The sequence below is a fragment of the Cinclus cinclus genome, chromosome 22, assembly GCF_963662255.1.
Source record: "Cinclus cinclus chromosome 22, bCinCin1.1, whole genome shotgun sequence".
NCBI classification, from domain to species: Eukaryota; Metazoa; Chordata; class Aves; order Passeriformes; family Cinclidae; genus Cinclus; species Cinclus cinclus.
Genome location: NC_085067.1, coordinates 81,963 through 100,879, shown reverse-complemented (window position 1 = coordinate 100,879; position 18,917 = coordinate 81,963). Strand labels below are relative to the sequence as shown.

Here is an 18,917-nt window from a genome sequence, read left to right as displayed (position 1 = left end):
GAAGGTGCTATCTTCAGGACTTTTACCTGCATTTTAAGATGGAACACCTTCATAGCAGAATTACTGCATAAAATTGTCCCCAGCCTTACAGAGACAGGAGAAGCAAATTTGCTTCCTGTGATCTTTAAACATTAAAGTCCTAAAATTCCAGTCTACTACTAGCACCAAAATGACAGTATTTGCCTTTGCCAATGTATTTTTGTCTTTTTCAAACCTATTTCTGTATTACTGACATGGTGATGTGATCAACACTTCAGGGCACTGCTCAGCAATACTTCAGTCAGCCATCCACACAGCTGAATGTAAGCAAAGGGACAGCAAAAAGCAAGAAATAATACTGTGTTCAATTTGCAAAATGTCACTCTTCCCATTAGCATGCTGTACTTGACCCTTCTGGCTGGAGAGGTGCCGATGGTTTTATTCAAAATGTCGTAGGTGACTGTACAGAGACTGGACATAGGTGAAGACGCACATGGGATCTGGCTTGTGACCCATTACCATCATGTCTTCCACTTCTATCAGACGGTCACAGTGAGCCATTTTCCTGTATTAGCAATAAAACAGATACAGCAAATCGAGAGTTACAAAACTGCTTCCAAGATTCATTTGATCTCTGATCTGAGAGTCACTGAAACATTTAAGAAATCCTGAAGTTTATCGGCTGCATTTCATTTCACAATGAATTGAGCAGGGTCAGGATAAACAGTTATTTTTATGACCACAAAATATTCCTGTTCTTTCTCTCTCTTGCTTTATACTGGGATCTGATCTAAAGCTCTGGAGCATGGGGGCTTTTTTCACTATCATTCACATTCATTTTATCTGTAGCATGTAGCCCAATCTTGCACTACTCTGCCCATGTCTCAGTTTTTGGTTAATATATAGGGAGTTCCAAAAGAATGGAAAAACTAAGGAAGAGATGAGATGTGCTGATGAAGGCCCATGTGCTGTGAATTGTTTGTTCTCCACCACCCCTATATATTCAAGATGTGAGAGATCTGGAGCAGCAGAAAGGAACAGAGGCTTAAGATGAAAAATCACAAGGGTGGGAATCAATTTTATCGGCACAGCTAGTACTGGGGTGAACAGCAATAACTGAGAAAATAGCCTTTACTGGCCCTTGAATAAACCAGTTTAAAGGCAATCAGAGCTATGAATAGTAATTTCTGTAGATGCCTCTCACCTAGTGTTTCTTAGTGTTGTGTTCATGGTGTCTCTTGTTCTCCTCTAAACTTACTGTTGACATAAAATGAGGTAGAAGAACACTGCAGCTTTCCTTTGAGAGTTGCAGATAGCTATCAATCACCTAAAAGTATCACAGAATCTCCTTCAACTCACTGAGAAGAAACACATTTTTTAAAATATATACATATATGTGTACTTAAAAATATACTTGTAATTCCCAAATTAATTTGTTTGCTAGAGGTTGTAATAAGGAGAAACGATGTTATGTGAAGAAATTGGAAAGGTTTGTTCTGAATGGCCAATGGCAAATCCAGTTCTTTAAGTTACCGCATTAGCCATGTATTCCTACTGCCTGTTACCATTTGGAAAAAGTGTACCAAACCGAGCTGCATACCACACGGAGAGGTCTTACCATAAGAATCATGTTGATACCAAACAAGTTAGCATTTAATTGCCTGCTATATGGCATAAAAAAGCATCTGGATAATGGGACTGAGGGTATTAGCTCTGCCTGCTTTCAGAAATGCAGTTAGCTGGCTGAGATACTAAGAAGTTCTCAGCCTTGATCTCTACTTACACTGAATTCAACCATTCTTTTTGAAGCAAAACAATGTAGAGTCAGAGCTGAAGTCTCCCACACGTTCTATGCATTCTCTCTGCGGAATTTTATCTTTTTTGGCATGATACATAGAAGCTAGTGATACTGATGCCTTAAGTTTTAGCTTTCATATTATCCAGATTCTGTACTGCATAAGTATATAACTCTGAACTTCATATAAAGTGTCAGCAAGTTCTCCTCACAGCTTAGTTAAGACAAAACAATCCTTTTCCATCCCAAGAACCAAGGACACTGTTTCAGCTTCAGGCCCAAAAAGTACAAACAGCAAACTGAGGAGAGCAAACCGGGAAGACGGGACTTCATAACCTGAAACTGTAATTGGACAAATAACTGCAATATGGAAATGGACCAAAACTTATAAAAGTATGAAAACATGTGATCCATTGTCCATCTTAGGTGCAGCCTCAGCCAGGCTCTTGTACTGCCCAAGGTGTATCCTTTCAATGCCTTTATAATAAATATCTACTTTATTCCTTTAACACTGTCTAGCCTCTCAAGGCATCAATACAGAGCCTAAAAGAATAATAATTAGACTCTTCACTGCTGCTCAGGTGCATTAGACTTGAACTGGGAGCACTTCACAGAGAGCTAATGTACTCACTCAGCTGTTGTAAAGGCCAGCTCAAAGTTCTGCTTGCGATTAGCTGGGTCAAGCTTATTATAATCAAAAGCTTCAGGAAAGAATGAATGCACAAGAGCGCAGAATGCCATCCCATCATTCCAGCTTGAGGAGAAGTTCTGTAGATCAATGTGCTGTCATGATGAAAAAAATACAAATTAATGCAGCACAGGGGAACAAACAAGAGCAGCTGTTTTTGTTCAATGCAGTTTTTCTTTCAATGCAATCTTTCTTTCCCACCAGCAAGTACACAGGCTTTATTTTTTCCTTCCCGTCTTTGCATATCCATTTCATTGTTGACATTCTAGGAAAAAAATGGCACACTCAGCAATGAAAGCTTTTTGCCTGAAACACCCAGATGCAAAGCAGACATGCACAGTCAAGGTCCCTGATCCAAAGCCCACTGAAAATACTGTGAAGAATCTCCTCAAAATCAGTGAGCTCTGGAGCAGGCCCAAAGTACCAGCTCAGTATCCATGGAAACTAAGGACACTGCTCATATATAACCATAATCACCCTATGGAGGATTTAAAATTGAAGGACAGATAATTTTGTGGCTGTGAATAACACTAGATAAAGACTATGCTTGCTTGCTTCTTTGCCCAGTTCAGTATCTGTTTACACACAGTAGAAATACAGGAAAAATCATACCTATTGCACAACCTGATTCTTAAAACAAATTCTTATTGTTACTTTCAAATGCCACAGTGAAAATAAACATGTCTTGTCTCATGCTGCTTTCCCATCATATAAAATTCAAGCCCCAGCTTTTCTGGTAAGCAATTAAACATAATTTGAATTAGTTCTGCTTATTTATACTATAAAGTACAGTATAGTAATAATTATGCACATTTAGGAACATTGAAAAACATACTACACACACACAAAATCCCTAGAAAAGAAAATTCTATATTTCTTTGACAATTGCATTTTAAGGTCAGGTAAAATGAACAAAATCTCAACTGCTCTATTCTTTTAATTACACTGATGCTACCTCATAAAAACTGACAGTGTGATTCAAACTCAACCATTTACTACAAATTCATATGTCAAATACTAACAGAGTACTTTGGCCTGCATGTAGCAAAATGACCACAGTCTCCACGTATTCAGAACTTGTCATGTATAATGTGAATGCAAAAATTGCAGCCTGCATCTAATGAAAAAAAAATCTGTGTGTAAATTTATATCCATAAGCAAAAAAAGGTAGGCTTTCAGAAAAACACTAATGCATTGCTTTAACAGACATACAGAATCTCATTCATGTAATCACTGACTGTCTTGATGTGCTGCCTATGCAAACCCATGTTGATGTTACCCACACAAAAATTTATGACCTTGAGGAAGTTAACTCATTCTCTAGCATATTTTGCATTCACTTTTTGAGCATGGATTTTGGCAAATTCTGGAAAAAAAAAAAGAAGAAAGAGAGAGATATGAAAGTGCTAGCACATATTCACCTTGTATCCTATGGTTTTTGAGCGACACCAGTCTAACAGAATTTGTTTAATGCTGCTAGCGCTGGCAACCCCAAAACTCAGTGACCTCTTCAGCTTAGCTCTGGATTCAACTTTTCCTCTGGAAAATGAACAGAGACCAGATTAAATGACATTCTAGAAAAACTTAAACCTACTTGTCAGGAACATCTATGCAACTTTGCCCAGGTCAGCCCCTGTCCAAGTGATATCTGAGAAAAATGTTGCTGAAACCTCGACTTCTTGGTCCTGCATGAAAAGCTAATTTTTATAAAACTAAAGCCAGAATTCCAAGCCTTCTTTTATTTAAATCATACTCCCATCAAGAAGTGCTCATACTTTTGATCCACAATGAATGGCAACAGAAAGTCACTACATTCACAGTCTCCTATAATGATGGAGAAGGCAGCTTTCACAGAACTCCTTCCCAATAAAAGGCACCTGCTGCTTCAGCTGAACAACTCCAAAGTCAGAGGAGTGTGTAGTTGTGAATTTCCAAGGCTTGGTCTGTAAAGTCAGTGAACCTTTAAGTTACCTCATACTGTCCCTCAGCTCTGAGAACACTGTGAGAGTTCTCCCACCCAGATGTACTCTGCTGGTAATAACTGACAGATTAGTTTCCCATTAACAAACTGTTCTGGAGACAAGGACTGTGACGTACTTTCCATCATCGCGTTCAAGTTTCTCAAAAAGCGTTTTCCTGGCCTGTGTTCCTGTAATCCGCGGGAGCGTCTGAGACCGCACCAATTCTCGCCTCCGTTCAACTTGGTGATGTACAGCAGGAGGAGGTGAGTGAGAGCTGGGGCTCACATCACAGGAACTGTCAATGGCACTGGAGAACCATAAGATGAAAAGTATATGGTAAACAAAAGAGTAACTCTCTGCAGTGACAAGAACCAGCATAAAGGTTCAACTGTTGTCTCTAAACCTTCTGAAAGACCCATTGCAAGAGGACCTGCATGAGTCAAAAGCAATTTTAATAAAAGTAAAATTATTATTGGCACACAACAGTCCTTAAGTATAGAAGCCCCTAAGGTACTGCTATGAATAAGACAGCCAGACAAGCCACAAGCACTTTGTAGCACTGAGCAGAACAACAATTAAAAACCTTCCAGAAAAAGAAATATGACCAAAAAATCCTGTTGTGGCCACACAGGACCACTAAATCCCTTTGATTTCCAACGTCAGGGTTCCTGGAGGCTGTGATATATTTTAAATGAAACTTTAAGAGTAATTCAGGAAGATACTTTTGAAATTTTTACTTACAGTGAACAGAATTCTGAGCTTCTGTCAGTGTTGCTTTACTGACTGCAAGCTGGAAATTTGATTGAGAAATATAGGATTATATTCTAATTTGTGTTTGTTTGAGTCATATACTGCTTCATCAGCATTAATGAAGTAATACAAACAATGCATTTGGAAATATACCCTATCACAAAGATGGGGAAACAGCCAAAGAAAAATGACATCAGTGTCACGTATTAATTTCTGGTACAGATGGAGGTTAGGTATAACACCAAATTCTCAAGGGTGCTCAATGTATCATGACTCAAGTAGTGAAGTGCTGATGTTGGAACTACCTCAGAAGAAATGCAGTTCCTAATCTGGAATTGTTTTCAAGGCATAGATACAAGCCTAATTTAAGAAATTTAAACTTTCTTCTCTCCCATTTTTTTCTTGATGGATATTTTGCATGCTAAGGGTGTCTGGCTATGCCAGGAGTAATTGTGCACCATATAATCCTCTACTAAGCAGCTGCAACTCTGAGTTAATAAAGAACGTGTAGTAGTCCTCAGAAAGGCATTTATCTGCAAAGTAAACTCCAGGGTAGCCAAACTAAGGATATTTGATGGCAATCATATGTTGGTTTCAAAAAATAAGCCCAAAGTTCTAATTTCAACACAGATGAGTATTTTTAAAACTGTTTTCAAAGGACCTGACAACTTCCTTCTCCTAACAAAAGTCCACCACTATCAGGCACTGAAAGTCTTACTGATTAAAAGTAAAACAATGTGGAAATCCCCAGTTAGTTCTACTTGAAACTGCTCTATAAAATGTTGTCCCTTCTCATCTCTATTCCACTTAGCCCAGAGGAAAGCTCACAGCCTTTAACAGGCTTAAAACACAGCACCAGTGACTCATTTGTTTTTCGGTGCACTGGTGGGACAGCCTGAACAAGCCTCCCCCAAAAAAGAGCCAAATGGGCTCAGGCTATCCAAAGCTGTAATCACGGGTGTGATGTTGATGTACAGCCTGCTGGATGTCTTGTGAAAAGAAAGGTGTGAGGATTAACAAGGACAGTGCCCTGATATAGGAATCAGAGGCACAAATGAGCAAGTTGTGCAGGGGGTTTAGGGGGAATGAATGGTCCTCAAAGTAGACATATAGCATAATACATACAGCAGGTTGCTGATTTCCCATGAGAAGTACAATCAATAAATAACCTGGTATGTTCCACCTGCAAACATTCAGGTGAATGAATGAAAATTACTAAGTACACTACATCACTAGGGTGGTTTTAGTACAAATAGTGTGATTATTCCACTAGTCATTGATTGATTATTCCCCAAAAGTAGAAGTGTGGTTAAGAGGAATATGCACATTTACACGTTGATGGACATAATACATACATTAAATGAACTGCCTACGTTAATGTAAGAGATTATGGGGCACGTAGATTAATGTACAATTATACATACAATGCTTAAAATACAGCATCTGGACTCACCTGTTTTCCAGGTCAGCAGAACACCTGTCCCTTGAGACTATATTGACCATAATGGCCCAACAAAATGTCATTAAAAATGCATACCTCTCACCAGTTTTGGCTCCGCTACGCAGCCTGTAGTTCACAGTTGAAACAGACTTGGTGACAGAAGTAGCATTCTCTATATAAAGACAAAAAAGATATCTTAGTGCAGAAACTTTCCTCATGTGCTTTCCTGATGGATAGACACACATTGATTTTTAGCCACCACACTGTAAAGCTGCAGGTCTCTAACTTCCATATGAGCTAACAAGCTGGGGAAGGATTTTCCCCAGCAGTTCAATTCCTCAGCAAAATTGTTGCGTTGCAGCAGGGATAGTGTGAGCGTACCAAAAAGGACTCAGAGGAGGCCTTTGATAAAACTGCACTCAGAAGGGCAGATCACTTCAGACCCTTGTGCAGACCTTACAGGATGGCACACTGCCACTGACATTTCAGTTAAAGGAAAAAGTGGTGCTTGCAGAAGTCATTCTAGCAGATGAGCCCTGCGGAGTCCAGTGTAATAGAGTGCATAATTTAAATGATCTAAATTCTACAAGGAAGACATTTTAGTTTGTAAAGCGGAACAGACTCGAAGTTGCAAATGTGGCTTAAAACCAACTTTGCATCTTCCTCCCTCCACCCCTGAGGTTCTACCTTTTGTGCTTTGCCTCTTATGGCTCAGCTGTGGACTCCAGCTATGCTCTATAAATGCAAAACAGTGGAGTGTCTTGCCCAGTTTTAACAGACTAAAACCAAAACTTGTTACCTAAATGCTCCTTCTAGACATGAAGGACTGGCATCTTAGAAGCAATCCAACCTGATCACTGCCTAAGTCACCCACTGAAAATGCATAATTCTCCCTTCTTCCTACAGAAGTGATCCAGATCAACTACTTTTCATGTAAAACACACTGATAGATGACAGCATACAGGTGTAACAAATTTGTAACCACTAAAAATAGCCAGATATTTAGGCAAATCGCAGATGTTTTCAGATGAGAAGGAGTGTGATCCTTATTCTGGAAGGACTATATATTTTGCTAAATAAACTGACACTTGAGACCACTGTGAAATGCCAGTACATTGTGCAGACAGTAACAACTTGGTGACAGCAATCAGAGGCACTTTTGGAGAAAGCTCAACTCATCTATTTCAACTGAAATCAGAAATCCTTAAAGTATTTTGTCCTTTGTCACATTCATATTACAAAGGAGACTCCTTACTTCTATCTTGCTCAAAGTAATTAGCTTCAATACACATGGGTGAGTACACCACCTCCCAACTGTCGTTATGTACAGTCACAGTTTTCACTTGATCAGCTGAAATCTTCACTGCTCAAGCTGTCCACCTGGCACACTTTTGTGGCACCTATGGTTTCCACAGCAGAGACTGCCTAACAGTATACACATACATCACCGTGCAGATAAGGGTAAGTACCCCTCACTTTGAACTGATTGAGAATCTGATGGAGTAGAATAAGTGTTCATGGTTCAGTGAGCCTGCATACAGACTTGTCAGCAATATTAGTATTACTGTGTACCTACAAATCAAAACTACATGCTCAGATCTGAATCCCCCGAAGAGCGTGGAATTACTCTCAATTTTTGTTGCATAAGGGCATGAGGATAGGAACACTCGCCTCCAGTGGCAGATGAATCCATTGTTCTCATTGTAACTGAATTCCAGTCCTTCACTGTATCAGCACAAAAAAAGCCAAAGGAAGTGTTTGCTATACTCTCAGCTTTAGTCAGATAAAAATTGAAACACTAATCAGCAAATAATCCCCATCTCTTGCTAGCAACCCCATCTGGTCTCCTGTAATTTCTCACCCATATATATAATCCAATTTGTGTCACAGACAAGGATGAATGGCTTCAATGTGATTTTTTTTAAAACTCAGTTTCAACAGAACTAAGATTCTGCAATCACTGACGCGTGTATACGTGTCCGACTGCTGTCAGTCATACTTTCCTCCAAAAGACTATTGGAACCTGTTAGCCAAATATCTGCCTAACTTCTCACAGGGCACCCAGTCTCAAAGCACTAAAAATGTCTACAAATTTCATTAAAATATCTGGGAATGTTTAAGAGATTCAGTAACTTACTGAATTCAGTAACTGTGCTGTAACATATGCTTCACTAAAAACTCAACTACATTAGGCACAAAAATTCTCTGAAGATGTGACATTACAGCTAAAAGCTCCAGCTAATATTCCAGATTGGAGTGCCCCACAATGAGATATATAGCCATAGACACAAGGTTTTAGAATTACCATTAGGTCACAGGACAATACTCATAGCACCAGTTGAAGAAAGAAAATGGGATGCAGCTTCAGCAAGTTATTTTTCTGTCTTTTACCTGGCTGGTTGGAAGATTTTACTCCCATTGTGTTTGTGCTCTTGCCTTGCCCCAGCAGACAACAAGATGTATTAGTTGTTCCTGTTTGACAGACGTTCTCTCCTGAAAACTTCTCAGATGTCCTGGTTACTGCAGTAACGGGAAGGTGGGGCATCTGTAAAGTGACTGCAGGGGCATGGGCTTCAGGGGAAGAAGAGTCTGACATCTGGAAACCGGTCAGTTCATGGGCAACTTTAGCCTGACCTGAATAAAAAAAATGGGAGAGAAGAAGTAAATTTGTTTGTGGGTTTGTAACTTTGTTACAAACCAATGTCCCTGCAATAACTCTATTTTACAAGTCTTTGGACTTATGCCCCTGTGAAACATTGCAGCATTGTACCATTTATTTACCATCAGAAACAACCCTAGCACAAGTGATCCTTGCAACGATCACACTTACTCTACCCGAATCGCAGCAAGAACAATGTCTTCAGTTCATTAATATACTAGTACTTGCATTTGATAAGCTTCTCTTGCTCTCCGCAGCCCTCACCCCCAGTCTCCTGCCCTGGTTAAAGAAGCAGCATTTCTGTACTTTTCATGGTTTTATAAAGCACTATATGACTTTCTCTGAAGTTGAGATGGTCAGTCCTTTCTCCACTGAAGGATGACGGAAGCAGATGGGTGACTTGTGAGATGTTTTGGGATCCAAGACTACAATGGCACCCAGCATAGCAGCCTTATCACTCGTGTCTCAGTGCAGCAGTAACAGCCTCTAATTCACAAACCACCACAGTACATGCTTAACAGTAAAGCCAAAGTTTAAAAGTCAAACTTCGAATTATGAAATAAAGTATTGGTGCCACAAGACCATATCCATCTGGAAACTACTGCAAATTCTAACCCTTCCAAAATGTGAGACCTGCTCTATGACTGCCAAGATCAGGTATTTTACAAGCAGTGCTACTTCATTTCATGCCCTGTTCCTACCTGATGATGAAGATCGATGCCCATTTTCAATGTTGGAAGAACTAAAAACTCTTCTAAACTCAGGTTTCTGGTGGTCATCCAGGTCTACGCTCTGTCAGAACAGACAACAGACATGACAACTAAATCTCAAACAGCAGCAAAAGTGAGAAGAATATCCAGAAACACCTGCCAAGAACAGGTCTTCCTCGTGTGAGTGACCACAAAATAAGAAGGGGACAATTACCTACCCCAGGAGCTGAGCCTGAGAATGAAGCCCTGGCAATGCATAACAAATCAATCTTCACACACTTGTCCGTAATGCACCCCAAGCACCTAGGAGGTCTTAACTTTTGTTAGATAAAGGTATCAGCATGCACTGTGATGGTGATAAACAGAAGACTTCATGTAACAGCGGAGAAATTGATTGAGATTTTGTGGAATAATGCTCAGTGGTTTTTTTTTTTCTATTTTCTGCAGAAAAAATTACACTATGAAAACATATTGTGCAAGCATTACAAAGTAAATCCAGTTCCAGGACATTACATCTATATTATAATCTATAACTTCTGTAAGGATAGCTTTTCTTTCTGGGAAAAGTATAATTTCTCGTCATAATGTCTCTTAATATAATTCCAGAAAAATCAGCCAGGAATTTTTTCATGGGTTTAGTAGGAGATTGTGGTTTTGGTTTTTTTGGGTTTTGTTTGTTTGATTGATTGGGGTTTTGGGGTGGCTGGGCTGCGTTTTTTTGGGGGGGGTGAAGGAGTATGTTAAACCATGAGGAATTATGTGATTTTTTGGCTGTATAACTAAGGAAGAAGGAACTGCTTCACAGATACATGATGCCTGCAGTTAAGTTTCCAAGAAGCAGCGGCTACAACTTGTAGAGAGAAAGCCCCCAATACAAAGACCACAAAAAGTTTCATTGATGACATAGTTGTGTACAGATGTTTTAATTTCTGACACCCCCCACCCCCCCAGTTTCAAAAATTTTGTATTTATGTGTATGAATAAACTCAGCTACCACTAGCTGCCAGGACTGAGAAAATGACAACAAATACTAATTATAGAAACCACGCAGAATCAGGGGTTCAGAATTTTTATTGCTGCATTTAGTGCAATTGAGAACCCAGTCAACAATTATTGCCCATATTCAGAACTAACATGTAAAGCATACCTAAAGCAGCTCCCTAGAATATATCCACGATATACAGTTGGAACTGTTTAGCCATTCATGTCAACCATTATTACCTGAATATGAAGAATGCCTGTGTAGGCTGTAAACATGAATCTATTTTTATAAGCTGGGGAGGTGTGGGTGAGTACAATCATCAAATGGCATAGTCATTTCAAAGGTCATATAGCATTCTGTACACTCAACTGGCTTTCTCATGCAATGACAAGTGCTGCACTACCTTATTTCATGCAAACCTGACTGCTACTGTTTGGCTAACAGGGCCCAAGAACAAACTGATACCAGGCTGAAGGATGGGGAAGAAGGCTCATGTGCCGACAGAACAGTGGGAAGATTTGGGATCAGATTCTCATGTGCATTTAGTAGTGTCAAGCTGAAGTACTTTCAAAATCTGCTTTGAAGAAGCCAAGCTTCTGACAAACCCATGTGTTTAGCATTAGCACTTCTGTCAGTGATGGTTACGTGGATTATAAATAGCAGCGGGATGACTACATATATCTGTACTTAATGAGAAGAAGTACTCATTTGTACAACTCATGTGACAACAACATGATGAGGAACTGTTGTAGGACTGCTGGAATTCCTCCTTTGCTGCAAATAAGTTTCATTTTGGAACTCCTCAACCAAAATCTGCAATTATCGCAAGCCAGTAGTGAAAATTCAATGCATTGAGAACAAGTAAGCACCAGATCACCGGATTAGAAAAAAAAAGAAATGCAATTGTTATTTCCCCACTGAACCTCTAAGGTGCATGTCTGTTATGTCTTCAAGATTTTGTCTCCAACAAGGTCAAATTCTAGAAGAATGACAGACACAAATTATATTACTCTCTCTCAAATGAGAGATTTCAATCATCCAGTGTCTTTCATAAAACCATCAGCTACAACAAAGATCACAACACAAATCACTGGCTCTAGAAATGCTGTTTATCTAGGAGAAGTATATCCCCTTCTACATATGACAGGTGAAATTGATGCTTCACTTTGATGAACAGTAAAATTGCCACTGACTGCCACAAAGGCAAGATTTCACAGTCTATTCCTTGCATATACAGAGATCAGTGACACATCAGATACTGGGAACAATGAAATTTTGAGGAAATGCAAACAAGCCCACTAGACACCAGCAAGAAGTGCACCACATTTAGCCCTTAATTCTACTACTAGGGAGCCACTGTCCATCAGACAATACAAGTATTTTCTATGTAACTAACCCTGCAACTTGAAGAAAAGCCTCAAACACTATAAACATACCAGAAAAGCTATTGCACTGAAGAAAAACAATAGGTTCTCATAGAATCTTTTTTGAAGTAAGCCTGGATATAAATGGGTAGGAGGGAACTATTCTCCCTTAGCAGCTTCAGCAGGTGCATGTGGCTATGTCACAGAGAATTAAAGCAAAACAAGCAACAACAAAAATTATCTAGATAAGGATCAAGGCAACCTTGAAATGCCACCATTCTAAAAGGATACTTGCAGGAAGTATAAGAGAATAATAAAGAAGTTAACCAACAGACTTCCTTTATCAAGCATAGGAGTTGAGATAATTTAGAAATAGAGTATGTAATGTCAGATGATTGCTGGATCATGTAATCTCATTACAGAACCACAGAATGGTTTGGGTTGGAAGGGATAGTAAAGATCATCTTGTTTCAACCCTTTGCCATGTTCAGAGATTCCACGCATTAGATCAGGTTGCCTGGGAGCCCATCCAACATGGCCTCAAACAGTGACAGTGTTGGGGCATTCACAACTTCCTTGGGCAATGTGTGCTTCACCACCCTCTGAGTGAACAGTTTCTTCCTAACATCTAATCTAAATCTGCCCTCCTTCAGTTTAAAACCATTGCCCCTTGTCCTGTTGCTATCTGTCCATACAAAAACAAGTCACTCAATCCCCTTTTTGTAAGCCCCTTAAGAGTATTTGAAGGTTGCAATGGGGTCTTCCTGAAGCCTTCTGTTCTCCAGAAGAGAAATGAACAACACCTGAGGCTGAACAACCCCAGCTCTCTCAGCCCATCTTTGCTGGAAATACGTAGATCATTATGTATGCCCAAGTCATGTCTCATGCAGTTACTCACAGGCTGACTAACTGCTGGGTGTCATCAGGTCACCAGAGAGAGATCCCAATGGGTAATACTTGTTTAGACCATCACAGGTGGTCATAGCCAGCTATCTATCTCTCTGCAGCTTTGAACACTGCAGGCAGGTTCTCTGCAGCCATCTGTCCAAGTTTACAGAAACTCTTCCAACAGTTGTAAAACTGAACACTCTTAAAGTACTTATAGTCCTCCCTCTTAACAAAGGCATCATGCTCAATCACAAAAACTATGGAAAATTCATAAGTTATAAAGCTCCTGCCAAAATGTAAAATCAGATCAGAAAAAAAAAATCAAAGCTCTTCCTTTGTAAATGCTCAGTAGCACAGGGATGGCTCCAGAATCCAGATCTTTGAAACTAACTCTTCAAATAGCCCCTATTTTTCACCTTTGTGAAAGCAGCTCTCAAGATTCTGGCCTGGTTAAGAGAGCTGAGTTGAAGCCTGGTATCAAAATTAGAGAAAGACTCACCTCTGAACCATCAGAGCAGCTAATGGCCATTTAAAATCCCACCTAAACCAGCATTTGGACCTGCTGTATAAAAGCTTTCAAGGACATCACAGCAGAGATTGCCCAGATTATAATTAAAAGCAGATTTGTGTCCTTACTTCTGAGCTACGCTTGGAACTCCCTGGATTAATATTTTTTTCCCAATGAAATTACTATGAAAAATAACCTAGCAATATTAGAAAATAATGGTTCAGATAACAAAGATGCTCAGAATCTCCAGTATCCAATTAATGCTGCATCAACCGCACATAAAAAGTGATAAATCTTTTCAGGAGCAAAAGACCACATCTTGATTTGCTACTATTTCCAGGTCAGTATTACTTGCTTCTCATATTTTGCACTTATAGAAGTATTTACTATGATTAGAAGTGTCACCAGTTTTATCACAGGTACTCTGAAAACATACACAGTGCCATTTATGGTATTCTGTTTCAAATGCTTTGGTCATATAACCAGAAATTGGAATCAACTGAAGAAGCAGTGTTCATTACAGAGAATCTGGGTGACCGGCACAGCAACCAAGGCTTGCTCTTTTGCCATTTGTGTTTGGCCACATCAGAACCTGACCCACAAATTCATGTTTTCACAGCACAGATTTGTTGTGTATAGCTGTAGCTGCACCTCCCATAGTTCTCAGTACTGAAATTCCTTTTCGGTCAGCTCTGCTAACTTGGGAACTTCTCCAACCTAAATTGTTGGGAGGGCATTGAAGAACGATCAGCACTGAAGTGATCTTCCCTAAACCCATAAAGCAAAGCAGGAAGGTTCCCATCCAAACCAAAGCTCCGTGCTTGAACACGGACCAACACCTCAAGCTGGATACTGCCGTAACACTGATGCAAGACTCTTCATGGACTGTAAAGTACACACCACAATGCAGACAGTGGTGATGGAGCAGGTAAAATGGAGTGAGGGACCACAATCCCTTTTTCCGTCCGTATCACTCAGCTTACTTCTATTCCTTACAAGCAAGTGTGGATAGCTCCACAGAACAAAAAGGAACCAGTCTCCAAGTTGTATGGACGCTACTTACCTTTGTCACATGGGGGAAAAGGCAGCAGTTGCTACAACCTATCAAACAAGAGTTTTATCTTTTCATTTGCCCAGAGGTAGGAAGGTCAATGCCCCCATTCACAGGTCAGTAGGAATGAAGAGGGCTGGAATGCAATACAGAATCTGTTCATTCCCACCAAAAATTTCCAAACTTTTAATTTTTTAACCTCGGGCCTGGATAGCTCACAGACTGTTTTTTTTTAAGCTTCAGCAATCTTAAAACCCCCTTAAGACATGCTTAACCAAAATGATGTGAAACAGGCTGTCATCTGTGAAAGCCAAGTCTCTGGCACCCCAGTTTTATGTGACCGAATCACAGTGTACTATCGGATTGTGCGCTCTTGGCATCAAGGATTGCACAGGAGCTCTCAACTCTTCTCACAGAGACAGACACAGAGAAAGGGTTACACAAAGCATCTCAGTACCGGAGGAGCTTTACACTAACTGGGCTTTCTATGCACCAAGTTCCAACGCTCAATTACACCACAGCAAGTTTTATCACCAGGAGGAATACTACTTTTATGCAAGTTTAGGTCACGGAGACCACGGCAGCTTGCGTCAACCTCTCAGGGACAAGAGGCAACAGTGAGAGACAGCAGCTGGACAGCAAAATTGTCTCACTGCAGCATGTTATCTTAGGAAAACTTTACTGCCTGCTATATGCTAAGCTATTCCCCTTTGTGAGCTTGCCAACTGGCAAACAAGCATTGCTGGCACACAGGTCCACCAGAATAGAGTCCAGAAAGGATACAAAATTATTTGCCTAGATACGTACATCGATAGCCAAGACTGCCCCATCTCCTCTTATTTCTAACCACAGGGAAGCCACAGGTTGCTACCACTCTAACCAAGATCCCAGTCTGACCAAACAGAGCCATAATCAGGAAGATCTCCAGGTGGTATCACAGACAAGACCATTTCTCAGAGCACCTCCCAAAATAGCACTGGACCCCACGCCACAAAAGAGGAACCCCGTGTCCCTAAACGTTACCCCATGCCAATGCCGTATGGCAACAGTCGTGAAACATCCGTTCATGCATGCCCTTGGCCCTCCCTCCTGCCGTCTCCCTGGCTGCTTACTTGGCTCCGGCCAGTGACCGCTAGCTTGGCATGACTGGAGAATGCGCCGTCGGCCGAACCTCGCCCCGGCGAGCCGGGCCCCACGGCCCGAGGGCTCTCCGCCGCCCCGTGCACCCACTCGGGCGGCAGCCCCGCCGAGCGGCCCAGGGCCTCCACCTGCCGCGACAGGCGCTCCAGCTGTACCCGCAGGCGCCGGTTCTCCTGCTGCAGCTCAGAGACGGCGTGTGCCAGGGGGCTGGCGAGGCGCAGCACCTCCTCCACCTGCCGGCCTACCCCCTGCTTGAACAACTGGATGTCCACATGGATCTCCCGGACGGCGCCCCGCAGCGTGTCCTCGTAGCGTCCCAGGCCGTCGCAGACAGTCTGCGCCTCCCGACCGCTCAGATCCTCGATCTCGCCGGCCATGGTGTCCGCGGACCGCAGGCTGCGCGGGCAGGGACGCAGGGGGCTCGAGAGCGGCTAGCGGCAGACGCCTGATGGTCTCCCCGCCGGCCGCCGCCTCTCCGTCTCCTCGAGAATTCCCCGTGCCTCCCGGCAGGCCCTCGCCCGGCCCGGCCCGTTCTCCTGGCTCCGAGCAGTAGCCGCCCGCCGTGCCCCGCTCGGCCCCGCTCGGCCTGCACTCCCTCAAAGGGGGAGATGGGATTTCGGCAGGCGGCGGTGGAACGAGCAGGGGGAAGGGGCGGGGTCACGGGCTCGCTTGCAGCTGCCCGGGGACTCCAGGGCGGAGCGGGCCGGGGGCTGCGGGCGGAGCGGAGCGGAGCGGGGCGGAGCGGGCGGCGGCGCCGGTGTGAGGAAAGGAAGGAGTGGGAGATGTGGATCGGGAAGGAATAGGAGAGAGACAGAACGAGGGGAGGGGGGGGGGGTTAATACCAAAGCCTTCTCGGGTTGCTTGGACGATAACGATGTCAAAATACGTACAGATTGTCTCTTTCGCGGGGAAGACGGTGGCAAAGGGAGAAGAGAACGGTCTTTGAGGGCATATAGACAGAAATGCACGCACATAAACCCTTAGCCCGCCTGCCAAGTCCCTGCGCTTTCACGGGCGGGAGCTTATGACCGGCACGATCACACTTGAACGTTTCCCACAGAAGGCTGCAATTCGACGGGCACTAGTACTAAGCTAGCAAGTCGTCCTGCAGATCCAGACTGTGTGCATGGGGGATGAGACACCCATTTCTGTCAAACTAGCCAGACGCAGAACACTTTCAGGCATATTCTTTACTGCAGCACAACACAAAAAAGCCTCAAAAAAAAAAAAAAAAGTGGAGTCTGAGAAATACTTTAAGCAAATTTCCATCATCCATAGCCTGTATACATCAGCACTTTATGTCAGGTACAACTTCTTTGGTACCAGTAAACAGTTGTCAGTAGTAGCTCTCTTGCAGCAGCGAGTAGCTATGCCTGTAAATCTAGAATGTGCAGGGGAAGTAGGAGTTCTGCCCCAGTCAGTGTGTGTGAAACCCTAAAGCAATAATAACAGAATTCAATTACCATTAGCTTACAGGCAATTTCTTAACATATGCAACCTTATCTAAAAATAATACGTGTGTGTGTGTGTGGTTATTAAAGCTGACAGCTCATATCTATTAGCTAATGGTACTAATCGTGTAATTCTTTGGAAAATACTCTTCCCTGGATAGTAAATATTTTCATTTTTATGATATTTTTAATTATGAAACAAAACTGCTTTTTCACAGAATAATTATCTAGTAAAAATTTCAGTTTTCTGACAAAATGTGCTTTGAAAGAAAATTTCCAACCTATTCTCAGCTAGGTCTGGCAGAGCCAAGCAAATCACATTATTTTGCTATTTACAGACACAGCAGCCATGGAGCAATCACAAGCCCCCAGTATTTTTAAAGCTGCCTCTCATTTATGCATTTAGAACAATTTACAGTACAGGTTAGGATACCAATGATTAACGTATTTCCTAATCTCACAAAAGAATTAAGTACAACTTTCTGTCCTGTCACAAACAAGGAATTCGCTTTACACTTCAGTAGTCTAAAACCACCCCCACCTTTCTGTTCCCTTTGAGATCTCCTTTTGAGCTCTTGTAGGTGGGACAGAGCAAGGGAATATGTCACTCTCCAAGAGCCTCTTGAAGTAGTTATTGGATGTAAACAGCCCAGGTGAAGCCTAAAACAGTGATTCAAAGACGGAAAGATGATGCTCATTCCCAGAGCTTAAACTGAGAGATTTAAAATATTTTGATGCCCAAATCACACTGGGCTTTCTGTCTCAACACCTGATGGTTTTTCTTTTTCAGTAAAACCCTATTGGGAAATAAGATTTCTTTTGAAGTACAGGCAGGAGCTCTTTTCAGGTCTGAACCACAACCCAAAGACCAAGACCAATGGGTGCATTTCTGTTCATGGTGTTTCAATAGTTTCCTAAGCATTTGTGGTTGCCACTTTTTAGAATCAATCTGGAGGGCTAGGAAAAAAAAAAAAAAGAAAAACCGTCGTAGAACAGCAGCAACATGTCATTTAATTAAAACAAACTCTCTTTGCTTCCTCACATTTCCCCATACAAAGACACACATACATATAACATAGGTAGGTGTACCCATGCGCATTCAGAAGCTGAAGCATGAGCTGGGAAGTCTTCACCTGATAAGTTCTTTGAAACTTGTGTTAAAGCATACTCATTTCAGACCTTGAGATAACACAACCTAGTGAAACATACTAATCTGAAAGCAAAGCAATCCACCAGAATTTCTGCAACAAGGATTTAAAGAAGTGTCTTGGGTGTAGAAAGATTTTGGATAGTTTAAATATCAGAAGCCCATTCTGAAATGGGATCAGTTGAGTGCATGGGTACAAACGCTGCTCAGCTGAAGTTTCACAGCCTGACTCTGCATGTGAAACTGCAATTTTTTATCAAGTGAGGAAGATAAACCTTCTAAGTATAAAAGATGAGTTACGTTTTTAGTGACTTATCTCAGTCATTAGTTCTAATTTCTAAAGCTTATTGAAAACAGCTGAAGATAACATTCACTCCAAGCAGGCTAACAGCCAAGAGGCCTC

The 18,917-nt window shown here is 41.7% G+C and overlaps 1 protein-coding gene across 1 annotated transcript; it reads right to left on the bottom strand.

Moving 5' to 3' along the window:
• Positions 1-417: 417 nt before the first annotated feature.
• Positions 418-16,293, bottom strand: SMTNL2 (smoothelin like 2). The gene is made up of 9 exons (XM_062507209.1): positions 15,889-16,293; positions 9,975-10,065; positions 9,006-9,248; positions 8,286-8,339; positions 6,711-6,786; positions 4,560-4,730; positions 3,884-4,001; positions 2,406-2,557; positions 418-544 (listed from the first exon to the last, which is right to left on the bottom strand). The coding sequence occupies exons 1-9, from the start codon at positions 16,291-16,293 to the stop codon at positions 418-420; spliced, it is 1,437 nt and encodes a 478-aa protein (XP_062363193.1).
• Positions 16,294-18,917: the final 2,624 nt, after the last annotated feature.

Excerpts from the sequence above, each read along its gene's own strand:
- SMTNL2 (XM_062507209.1), bottom strand. The coding sequence starts at position 16,293 with ATGGCCGGCGAGATCGAGGATCTGAGCGGTCGGGAGGCGCAGACTGTC. Across the intron at positions 4,002-4,559 it reads CTTGAACGCGATGATGGAAA|AGGAAAAGTTGAATCCAGAG; the intron begins GTACGTCACAGT and ends TTCATTTTCCAG. Across the intron at positions 2,558-3,883 it reads CAAAAACCATAGGATACAAG|CACATTGATCTACAGAACTT; the intron begins GTGAATATGTGC and ends TCATCATGACAG.